At 35.8% G+C, this 12610-nt stretch overlaps 1 protein-coding gene and 1 long non-coding RNA gene across 3 annotated transcripts in view; one reads left to right on the forward strand and one right to left on the reverse strand.

Moving 5' to 3' along the window:
* Positions 1-12610, reverse strand: part of LOC124153331 (5'-3' exonuclease PLD3-like) — a 269542-nt gene that overhangs the window by 70852 nt on the left and 186080 nt on the right. Inside the window, exons 1-2 of one of the 2 annotated variants that reach the window (XM_046526434.1) lie at positions 10351-10540; positions 9741-10012 (exon numbers count right to left, since the gene is read on the reverse strand). In XM_046526434.1, the coding sequence (XP_046382390.1) occupies positions 9741-10012; positions 10351-10392 (314 nt within the window). In that variant the 5' untranslated portion in view covers positions 10393-10540. Of the gene's footprint in view, positions 1-9740; positions 10013-10350; positions 10541-12610 lie in introns of those variants that run through there. The other variant, XM_046526433.1, reaches the window with a different exon arrangement.
* On the forward strand, positions 72-5232 carry LOC124153332. The gene is made up of 3 exons (XR_006863627.1): positions 72-461; positions 547-740; positions 5119-5232. It is a non-coding gene; the product is annotated as an uncharacterized LOC124153332 (long non-coding RNA).

Here is a 12610-nt window from a genome sequence, read left to right on the forward strand (position 1 = left end):
TATCGTAATATAATAGTAAGTTTCCTTAATATAGTATGGACTTAATCCCGACTTGGAGTTCGATATCCTGGCATCTGAAATGTTCAAACATAAAACTGTAAGGGTTACTTATATTAGAAAGCAATTTTAAAGCATTGTATCGCAAGAAATGACATATGTCAAAGAGACGTTCGACTTGGCAACAACGTCAAATTTCTTAGGTTGGTGCGACTCTCAACTAGCCCTGAAATTCAGAGAAACAAGTGAATGGCTTGAAGCGTTACAGGAGTGCAGAGATTTCGGTGTTGAAATATACTTTAGAAAGTCAAGTATTTCTCTAACTTTTTAGTGAAATATGCCAGTTTTTCAGCCTTCTCTGCTTTAACAATGAAGCCATCCACTAGTAAAGCGGGGCAGTTTGTGCGGAAGAAGGAATTTACGAAGGGACAGAAGAGTTCTTCTCGAACGTTCAGTGAATATAGGTAAGTGCTCTAGTAAATACCTCATTGCGAATTTAAGAATGGAAGTATGTTATTAGCTGAAAATAAATTTTTGTTTCATTTATAGTGTGCGTCCTGTCATGTGTTGGGAATGAGCAAATGAATCCGGTTTTGGCAACCCTAATTATTCCGTCTGTCGCCAATTCCACTTGGAAAAGGTAGGAGCGATCTGTGGGGTCAAAGGTTGAAGATGCAATCGAGTACGGAAGCTGTGGAGAAGGTGGTGGAGGTGGAGAAGCTTCTCACTTTGGCCTTAACACCGTAAGTTTCACCGCATCAGTTAAAAAAATGAGACTATAAGTAGTAGCGTTATTGGTCCCCCGAAACCCAATGTGAATGTTAATTCATTTTTTTAAAATGTGCCTTGTGGTTGCATTACGTTCTTTCATATCTCTTGGAAATATTCAGTCGGTGTGCTTTTTATTTCCATGTACATTGCATTCCAAAAACATTACCAGTAGTAGGTCCAATATATAAACTAAAATTTAGGAAATGCAGAGGCTTTAATTTTTTTGATGATTACTTTGTTCAAGTGTAATTTTAAATAGGGTAGTTTCCTTCATCAAAGAAAACGAAAGGCATTGATTGCGATTCGTTACCCACCATTAGTGTATTCATAATACACAAATTATTTGGTTTTTGAAATACCGGTTTAGACGAATGGCAAGGGTCAAATTTTATCCTCATTTGAAAAAGACCAGATTGGCGCCCATGCGATTCCACTCCGCATGACGTCACAGGGACCTAGTTTCTACACGAGAGGATAGGAGTTATACATCGTCTGAGGTTACCAATGCATGCATGAGGCACAGAGCTCAGGGAAACATGTCTTAATAATCACCTACTAAAACTGGCTAAGGTCGGAAAGTTTTCTTCGTTTGATAAGGTATTAATAAACCTTTTTTAAGCCAAGCGCTACCATTCAGCAAGGTACTCAGCTACCCGCTGGCAGCCTGCGACGTATCAGCGCTAAGCCTCGCCTCAAGGTCACCTCACCGGGCGGGAGGGGGAACCAGAAATACGACGTACGGAGATATTTCCCGGCATTCATACTTGAGCGTCGCGTTTTCGCGCGCTTGAAAATTTTCACTTTCATTTAATCGCGAAAAATAGATATTGTCATTTAAAAATCTAAAAGCGTGAAATACGTACTCCAGGAGTAATAATCTTTCGATTAAGGTAATAAAAAAATAATAGGAAACCACCCTATTAGTTTCATTTAATTTTTTATTGTCCTTCAATGTAATTTGTTATTGGTTCCTTTGGATGAAACCATAATTGATTAAGTGATTGTTGACTGGAATTTGGTGATGTGAGCTATATAAAGTGTTTGATATTTAGAACCAGAGAATTACCACAGATTTGCTGTTTTTAACATAGAAAATCAATAATTGCTGGATTGTGTTAATGTGGATTATAACTTGATTAATTATGGTGATCTGTTATCAGGTCATAGGATTAGAAGTCTATCTAACATATGTTTTCAACTATAGTATCCATATCTTAAGTATTTATTCAGCAATTGAAGACAATCTAATTTCTCCTTGATTATTATTCCTTAGTCATTGTTTCTTAAAGAGGTAAAGTACTCAGCACAGCCCTTTTACTGGTGTGCTCAGTGTTGCAACTATTATTCTATGTCATAATTTTACATGCTACTTATTTATCTAAGACTTTCAATATTTTTCGTGGATCAAAAACTTTTTCTTGATTTCTTAAAGGGATTACCTGTCTCCTCTAACAGCTATTTGCATGTGCTTGCCAGAAGAGGAGTATTAGTTATAATTCAATCAGCTTTGTTTCCGTGGCCATACCCTTTCCACTTATGATGTTCATCCTTCTCTCACAACCTGTTTTTTTTATGCAATGTGAAGAAATGTTTTCTCTGTCGTTAATTTTTTAAAAGTCAAGGCATTACTATTTGCAAACCCTTATTCATTTCAAATTCCTAATGTTGCATTGAGTGAATGCTAATGATCACATTGAACTTATCTTTCTAAAAGAATTGCATATAATCATATTTTACTAGTGGAAATAATATTGCAGGAAAATGTTCCTATCCATCGACATCATCTCCCTGTTGTTCTTGATGGTTCTGTCCTGATTGTGGTTGCTTTCCTACATTTATCATAATTACAACCTACTTCACTATATCTGGGCTGCTATTCTGGATAAGCGTTGCAAAAAATAGCATATGCTATTCTGCGGGTCATTATTGCAACGACCCCGTATTCTGAATGACGTGTAGTAATAATTTTGTTCGGAATAGCATCATGCTATTCCTTGCGCGAGCTATTTGGAAGCTCCGCCCCTTCCCGTATGAAAAACTTTCTGAACAGTTTGCGCAACCAATGGGGGAGAAGATATTTTATATATTTTTCTGTATTTTATGGAATATTGACTTGCAATTTCAAATAATTGCTTCATTTGCATTTAAAAATTATATTAAACCGTGGATTTATATAATACGCTTTGAAAATCTCGTTTAGGAAATCAGCTGATTGTTGTTGTTTTGATAATATCACAATGGCTTCACAATCACAGGTGGGTTATGTCATAATTTTACTGTTATAATGATGATTTATCGGGCATAAATATTGAATCATTTACCTATATCCGATCGGTCCTTTATCGTGAGATATATGTTATGCGAAATAATCATTGAAAGCTAAATATGTTTGATTTTCTTCGTAATTGTCTTAGGCTTCGAAGTCTGTCTGTTCGTTGCATGTCAAAATAAATATGTACCAACTTTTATTGCTTTGATCGTGACGATATAGCTTTACTGTATGGACTAGGAGCTTTCGTTTTTAATACTAACTTTATATTATATGACTCCCTAATTTCAGTATTCAATCTCTGTTTAGGAACTGAAGTAGGTGGAAACGTCACAGCTGTGCTTTCATGTATTACGATGGAATAGTATCGATATTTCAGCTGCAGATTTGGAAAAAGCAGAGGGAGGTGATGGTGAATTTGAGGATGATGGAACAGCTGTGAAAAAGTGAATCTAGCGATAGTGAATCGTGTGGAAAGTGCTGTTGTGTCAGTTATCATTGTTTTCGTATCAGCTGATTTTAATGTGTAACTGAAATTTTTATAGACCCTGAACTGTGCCGATATACTGAAAATTAATTGTGTGAATAACTTGCTTGGCTATAGAGGAAACAATTTGTATTGAATTCCACATGATATGTATTGCGTTTATGATGTACATGAATATTCCATTAAACGTTTGTGGTGAATCATATTTGTTCGGAAACTTTATTGGTGTTCGGAGAAATCCTTTGTTTTCAAGCAAGTAATTCAAGTCGACTGCCCCTGTTATAATTTAGTAAATTTTAAGTTTTAATTGTAGAAGGTAGCGAATAGTGGGGAAAATAATTTCGACGCGTTGCATGTATTTGTATATACTGTCCAACTGAGGAAATGAATGGCTGATCAAAGTATATGGTATTATTATGGTAATATATGGTTTTCATTGAAAGCTATAACAATTATTATATTTGGCGAGTTAGTGTGTTAACACAAGCTTGAAATTTTTCAAGAATAGACCTCATAGCCTACATTGAGGATATTTTTAGTAGCAAGTCAAGTGATGAAATAAAATTATGAGTTGTACATATGAATAAAACACGGAAAATTTGGGCTAATCGTAGTAATTCTTTGCATTAATTGTTATTGTTTTCGTACTGTCGATGAAGCAAGCTTGTGCTTCATATATTAAGCTCGAATGTTAATTTCTAACCAATTCACTTAACTAGTTAAATATTCATCACTTATGCTACTATTATTTAATTAAAATAAAGCAGATATCATTTTATTTTTGGCTATTATTCCATTTTTCAATACTGATTATGTTACTTTAACCTCAGAAAAACAATCCGACATCGCAATGCGCACGTTTTCAGGGTTGCAATACCGAATAGCTCGGCCTCGAAGACCGCGTAATATTATAGCAAGCCTACCGGTTGCAATTCGCCGTTCAGAATAGTGAATTGCTACGGGCCTATGCTATTCTGAGAATTACGTCTTCCGGTGTAGTAAAAACACGAATTGCAACCGTTCTGAATACCAAATAGCATAGGCGTTGCAATACGCTATATTATAGCAACATCGGTTGCAATATCGAAGAATAGCATAATGCTATTCCATCCAGAATAGCAGCCCTGGTATGATGTTGGGCACAATATGGTGGAAGTCTTTAATATTAGTACAATTAAAAAGACATTGCAATATTTCCACTGAGTTTTATTATGACAACAACACTTAATAATGTTGTTTGTAGCAATGAAACGCGTTTCGTCATAATAAAACTCAGTGGAAATATTGCAATTTATAATTTTAGTAATACTTCATTATACACACTGATTAATGTTCTTGTCAGATTAATGAGTTCCAAAGTGGCAAAATGTATTTGTGTCACATTAACCAATGATAGGGTATAAGTGTCTGACACATATACAGTCCTCCCTAATGTTGAATCAAGAACATCATAAGTTAAGCGGTAGAGAACCTCCAATGTTATCATACTATTTCTATTCCTTAGTTTTAATTCCACCCAGTCACAGAAATCTAAGTGCTGTGCACTGGCTAATTAATATGTGGCCCCTCATTCAGTATACATAATTTATTTCAGTGGCATGACTCCCAGTGAAGAGTCTCCTGATGGAGTTGAGGTAGATATCATTGCCTCTTATGATTATGGATGGCAGAAGAAAGGCAATGGGTAATCATATGACAGTAAATCTGATAAATTCCATCATATTTTCTGGGAAATAAATTATGTAAATCCTCTTTATTATTATTGTTCCTCTCTTTATTATGTTAACAGTTAAAATGTCTTTCTTTTTACATTTACAGGGCATGGGTCTGTCATTGATTACCACTCCGAAAAATTACTTGCGTATGATGTATGCAGCACTATCTGTGCAATGTGTAGAAGACACAGAAGGTGGCAATGCTACAAACCCTGTAGAGTGTTATTTCAAGCTTAATGATTTCCTAAATGGCTACAGCTGGCATTAATATGGAGAAGCTGGTGGAAATACTCAGTATATGTGGAACTGAGGGAATAAGATTAAGTACACATGGGAGAGAGTATCAATGGTAAGCCCCATTTTACCATCCAAAGGAGAATAGAGTTTCACAAGTCTATTGAGGCTATTAGTAAATATTTTGAGGAGTTGAGAAAACTTAAAGAGTATTACCGATAAAAAGAGAAAATTAAAAAGAGTAAGACTGATAAATTATCTTATGCCTTATGTATAGCATGGTTTAAATGTACATAGTAGAAATGGTCATACTGTAAAGTCTATTAGAGATTTTTTAGCTTCTTTAAGATTCTCCCCATGTCCTCTGGCTTGTGGTAACAGGTGTCTCCTGAGTATTTTAACTAGTATCTTCAGGTTTGCTGCAAGGGTCTAAAGGTTTGCGTGACATAATATTGGACAATTTTTCCATGTTTTCTTTTGGGTGATTATCTTGTATACTGGTTAATGCGTCAACGTCTTTGAGTGAGAATGACTCTTTAGAAACTCCCTCCTGAATTGTTAGTGGGATTTTGTCGATAGGGCTGATCAATTTCTTTGCGCACCTTGATTGGCAAGAAAATTATGCTGTCCCTCCCAAGGGATTGTTGTTACAAGGGTAGCAAGGATTTTATTATTATTTGCATCGGTGAAAGTTATTTTAAAGTACTGTTTAACTAATTGCCATCTAATTACTGAAAGACATTGTGTTCCACTCTATGTATATAAATATCTTTATATATAAAATTAACCTGAAAATGTCCACCAGCTTCTCCATATTATGTAGAAATAAGGTTAAGGCAAATCTGGTGGTCTCCATGTTCAATGCTATTGGCTCCTGAAGTTAATCACAATCAAGATCAGCTTACATAGCTAACATTGGTAACATATTCCCTTTCGTATTATATCTTTTGCTCTTACAATGACTTCGGGAACAACCTAAGTTGCTTCACAGGGACTGTAACTTGCCTCCTTACTGTAGCCTTCATTTTTTCTTCTATTCTGCTGGAGTGGGGCATATGGCATATGCAGTGTTGAATGCTAACAAAGAAATGTTTCTTTTTAAGACTAGCCTCTGCCCATTTCTTCAAAATTTACTGTGAATGCCTGAAGTGTAATAATAATAATAATTTATTTCACCGATTGGCAAGAGTACAATTGCATGTATTTTTTTAACACTGATTTGAAGGAAAAAATCCCACTACTACGTTGGAAATATGAGGGAACATTGTCACAAGCAAGTTAGAGTGATAAGACAGCAGAGAAATACCTCATGTACAAACAAACAAAGTATATAGTAGCCAATTTAATGTCTCTTGGGAGCCCTGGCTCTCCTTTTTATGTTCTTAGCCAACACTCAGTGAAACTGAAATGTGTATTGCTGCATTTATGTAACATTGTAGAGTGCTTTTCTGTTAATATATTTTGTAATTTTTGTTATGTATTAATAATAAATATGTATACCAGAAGTGTAGTAATATATCATTTTTTGTCTGATTCCATCCTACAAACCCTAAGTTGGTAACTATGTGCATATATTTCCAGAATAGGGCCTTGAGATGAAAAGCAGAATATTGAAATTGTATCCAGTTTAACTAAAGGTAAGGGGGTATTGCAGTAGGCATCAAGGTGAATGGCAAGCTTAATTTAGAATAGTGTTATGGAGATTTTAGTGGTTGAAGCACAATATTGTGATTTTTCAGCTTTTAGTATCTCTGTAATGATGTAAGCAGAAGTCCATTTGGTGTGAATTTCTTGTTCCTAAGGGATTGTTGTAAGGAAATGGCAAGATGCACTTACTTTGAGACTCAATATGACTATTATTGGAAGATTAATTTATACTTCGGTTACGTTCTATCTAAAGATTAGATTCATTTGATTGCTTCGTGGTTAGTAGTCAGCTCTGCATTCATGACGTGGAAATGTGCAGTTACTGGAGCAAGAACTTTCCAACAGTGCAATCTTCTAATTTTGCATTACGTGGAAGAAAAGATAGGTAATTTAAAATCGATGTCGACCAATGTTAATATATTCGGAGGGCTGGTTATACATTCATTTTTTCGAAAGGTTTCCTCAAATTCCGTTAAGGCAACAAGATTTAGTAGGTTTTATGCATTGTGGGATGAATTCTGATTTCCAAAAGGGAGATGATTCAACAGAATTTTACCATAAACGAAATGTGTTGTTTGACTTAAGTGTAAATGCATGACTACACTCATAATATCTCGCTATGGATCCTGTCCTTTTGTTTATGTAAGGTTCGGACTGCGTTGACTTAAATATGAAAAATACCTGTCAATAACTACCTGTTAACGTTGTTCAATAGATTTCGCGCACGGCTCATACCTAAAAGATGGTTTGAGCCACTCGCTTTCATCACAAATAGCAAGTTCATTAATGCGGATGGAGAATCGTACTTGTGAAAGTAAATACGCAGACACCTTTAGTATGCGTAAAATCGGTAATATCATTCCTCCCAAAGCATGCCAAATAATATTTACGTACACATAAGAAATCTCTTCATTCGAAGTTTACAGAAACCCAAATAGTATCAGGCATCGCGAATCTCATATTTCACTTCCCAATGTCCACCACGAAGTAATTTTTGTACTTGGAATTTACTACGACAATATGGAAAGTCAGTACACTAAACTCTTACGCAATCAATTATATCCAGTAATGCTTATTCCTTGTATGCGATCATGTTTGTTTACGTTTAATTCTAAAGCAGCGTTGCCAAGCCGAATCTTCCGGCATCCGGTCGTCTGTAGGAAATGCCTGTTCGACGAAAAGTTTTTCTTTTATATTTTAATTATACTACCGGTGACCTATAATTTTAATGCAACCAAAAATTCATAAATGAAGTTTACTACACTCAGTTAGTTTTTCGTCGATTTCTATGAACGGGAAATAATTCTTTTTAAATAAATTCTGTCGCCAAAGCGCATGGCTCCTATCTATGCCATGTAAATCAGCTTCTCTTTGCTCACAAATATCTCTGAATTTAGCACGGAAAGGGGTGTATATTATGATATCACTGGAAAGATCAAGACTTTTTCTTTACAATGAGATAAAGATCATAGAATTCTATGATGATTGATTTTTCGCTCAAACTACCTTAACACACTCAATGCTGAGAAAATTTATCGTAACGCACCGCCACGCGGAAAAAATATTTCGCAATAATATCAGATATTATGTCTTCCTTAATCGTATACAATCATACATAGTTCAAAATTATTAAAATTTGCACTATTAATAAATAAAATATTAAATATTATTATAAAATTATAATAATTATATTATTATAAAAATAAACCAAAAAATCTGCTGCAAGCAAACGTCTTGTATCCAGTCACAGGAGAAAACACATTGAGACGCTGGGCACAATTGCAGGGTCTAGTAGAAGACGCGGAGGCAGATGGCGGGCCGAGAAACCTAATGGGACCGATGCCTTGTATTCAAGGCATCCGCGTCCTAGGCTAGCGCGGAATGCCTTGAATTCAAGGCATCCGCATTGAGTGTGTTAATGGAAAGAGAATGGCAGAAAATCATGACAACAAATGTGTTAATGCAAGCAAAAGTAGCACAAGTGAAACAGCTTCCGTTAAAAAGGAAGAGGAAGGAGCAAAAAAGAAAGGATGATAAAGATAAGGTAGAAATTGTAAAATGTAATTTTTGAAAATTATTCATGGATTGTATACAAATTGACAATTCCAAACAGAAAAAAAATGTTGTTGTAATTACATTAAACTCGATATTCTCCAAACAATGTTTTTCTAGTAGAAAAATAAAATAAATAGCGAGTAAAACTATATCTAAATAGATTACGATTTTTGTGAACAGGTTTTAATAGACGATGGACTTAAACAGTATAACCTAGGGGAATGAACTGGCACTTAGATGGTGCTCTCGCGAATACTATTCCATCAATAGTTAAAACTGACATGCATATTGCGGCACGGAATGGGTTATTGAAATACTAATCCTAAAAATAACTCCCAAACCTCATTACTTAACTTACGAATTGGTTAATATATACTTCATCCAAAAGAAATTATTCGAAAATGGCGCCTAGATAACCAAACATACTTCTGCGCAAACGTGAAGTTGTGTACACATGGCATCACAAGATGAGAGTGGGCAAGTCAAAACACTGCTCATATTAACACGCCGCTTTCGTGAAAATATTTTCGCTGATACGCTCTGAGATAAGAACTTTATGACTCACCTGCAAGTAGAATGGCAGGCACTCAACTGGGCTGCTAACAAGGAACTTTCTTCTCTCCTTTCCGTGTCCCATTTCTGGTCTAGCAGAGGCAACAGGACAACAAGCACAATTAGCACCAAAATGATACTGATAGGGATGCACGATGGACGACAGCACCATCCGCCCCATCTCTCTTCATCGCCTCCCATTCCTGTGTCTGTTCGAAGGACACATCGGGTATCCCAAGGCTCCAACTCTGCTTCCGCTACGTCAAGCTTCCCACGGCTATCGGTCTGTCAAAATCAAAGAACGCAAATTGAAACAACAGGTGGGCGTGAAACCATATAGAAGCAGAGACACCTTCGCCATGAAAGGAAAGAATGGAATAATGGTTTTCTACATTGCTACAAGGAGCCTAAAATTCAATCTAAGTCGTATTACTAAAAATAATCGGGAGAAAGTTGCAACTGCTTTTACCAGCATTAAAATAATTAAAATTGTATGTATTTACACAACAAAAAGTATTCTTATTCACAAAATCAACTTATGAGAAATTAAGCTACACGCAATAAGTTCATTACGTTTTGGTTTCCCACATACGCTAACGCTAAATAATATTTGTAACAATTACCGTAATAGCTTGTTCTTCAGTTGGTTCACGGATCAATGCCATATCTCAATCTATCTACGGGAGGGATCTGAAGCATTAACAGGATAATTACCACCGTTTTCCGGCCTACACACCATATAAACACTATTTTATACAATCAAAACAAACCGTTACGGCCAGCCAGCGTGCGTGCGTGCGACGCACGCGATGCGTAAACACATGACGCACCAATTTCGTAGTACGTGCGCGGAAAATTCAAATTTTTGTCTGCAGCAAATAAGTAGTCTTTGAGGTCTATTCTGTATCTTGGGGGTGCTTTATTGCGCCGCCGCTATTTCCCTCTTTCAAATGGCATCGATTTTGATTCAGCAAATAGCATCGCGTTATATTACGCCGATTTTGAGGGCGTAATATATCGCCCTGATGCTATATGTAGTCGGTATGAAAAACATCGTAGAGCAAATGATACAAGCCGTGTGCTTCAGAAAGTTATAAATATTAACGTAATTTTTAGAGAGAATAATAACTATAATTAATTTTTATTTATTAATATATCATTAAAAAGCTGGTATTAACAGCCAATTTTAGATATTATGATATTACCTGTTGATCCAAATCCAAGTTGACAAATGACAATCGAAAACGGTTGTGCGGCAACACAAACGACGATACAAATCGATTAAATTAAAGTCATAAACATAAATATATATATCTAGCGGAAAATTGAAGTTGAGATACATAATGGAAAGGTAAGTCATTATATATTGACTTCGGCATTAATATTATGTGGTATTTATGCTGAACTACGAATGTATTTGCAATAATTAATGATATATGGGAAAAATTATAGCAACAAAGCAAGGGCATTTAAGATGACGCAGAAACAAACTGCGACATTAGCCAACTACATGAACGACCATCGCGAGTTCGCCCTTTTCAAATTTCATGGGCCAACAGGAAGAGCCGACCATCAGAAGCTCTGGGAAGAGCTGGCTGATATTCTCGCGCTGCACGGACCGCCTAAAACACTCGACCAATGGAAGAAGGTACGATCTCTCACGCATTGTTGAATTTAATCATTTATATGAAATAATATTGATCTTACGTGATATTATTTAGGCATGGAAGGACCTGCGTGGAAAGGCGAGGCAGAAGAATGCCCGTGCATGTGCCGATAGGCTGGCCACGGGAAATAAAAAGGTCAGAATTGTGTATGACTATGAAAAAATAACAATTTAATAACTAACTCAATTATTAACTGTTTGGTATTCCATTATAAGATTTCCTGGTTATTTAACTGTTACTTATGCTACCACTTTGGTTTAGTCCATTATTATTTATGGTTATAATTATACAAATTACGCTGATGATGTAGCAACAGTTATTTAACCAAGAAAAATTAAAATAATAATTCCTCTCCGTTTGTATTTTTATGCTGGTTTATGTTTTTTTAAGGGTCACACCCCTGTATTAAGTGATATTGACAATCTTATTTTGTCAATAATTGGCAAGCAGACATCGACCCCCTTAATGGATATTGGTGCAAACTTGGAAGGTGATGCACCACAAACAGTTAGTACCATATACATGAATTTCATATTTTTATTGGTTTGCATTTGACAATCACAAATTTTATCAAAAAAAATCAAAAATGAACTTATGTTTTGAAATGTTTTTCCAACAGATTAATGTTGACATAGACGTCATTGCTGATGATATTGGGGATATGATTAACGAGGTAAGTGCATATTACGTTATATAAATAGTAGATGTTAGCTGTAACCAGCACTATCCACTGCCTTTCTTTCTTAGGTTACTGTGCAAAGTACTTCTGAAAAGCAGCTGCAGCATCAGTTGGAAGAGGCACTGCCTTGTACATCCACATTAAGTTATGAACGTAAGAAAACTATCTTCTTTACTTTTAGAAAATATAATTTATGTAAAATTGCAATCAAAATTTAACTATGGTGATATTTTTTCACAGGCAGTCACCAGAGAGATAAAAAAAAGTTAGGGGATATTGAGGCACATCTTCGCAGTGCCGACTCTTCCCAACTTAAGGAGTTACAGGTAGCTACGCCTTATGTCTAGAAACACTATGGTTGTTGATACTCCCCAGCCAAATTTTGATAAAAATTATTGCTTAAACTCCTGTGTAGGCCATTTCTGATAGCCTCACCAGTCTCACCCAGGGACAGGCAGCATTGCTTGACCTGGAGAGGCAGCGAGTGGAAAAGGATGAAGCGGACAGAGTTCAACAAAGGGAGTTTGAGAAGGAGGT

Source organism: Ischnura elegans, chromosome 2 (genome assembly GCF_921293095.1).
Source record: "Ischnura elegans chromosome 2, ioIscEleg1.1, whole genome shotgun sequence".
NCBI lineage: Eukaryota > Metazoa > Arthropoda > Insecta > Odonata > Coenagrionidae > Ischnura > Ischnura elegans.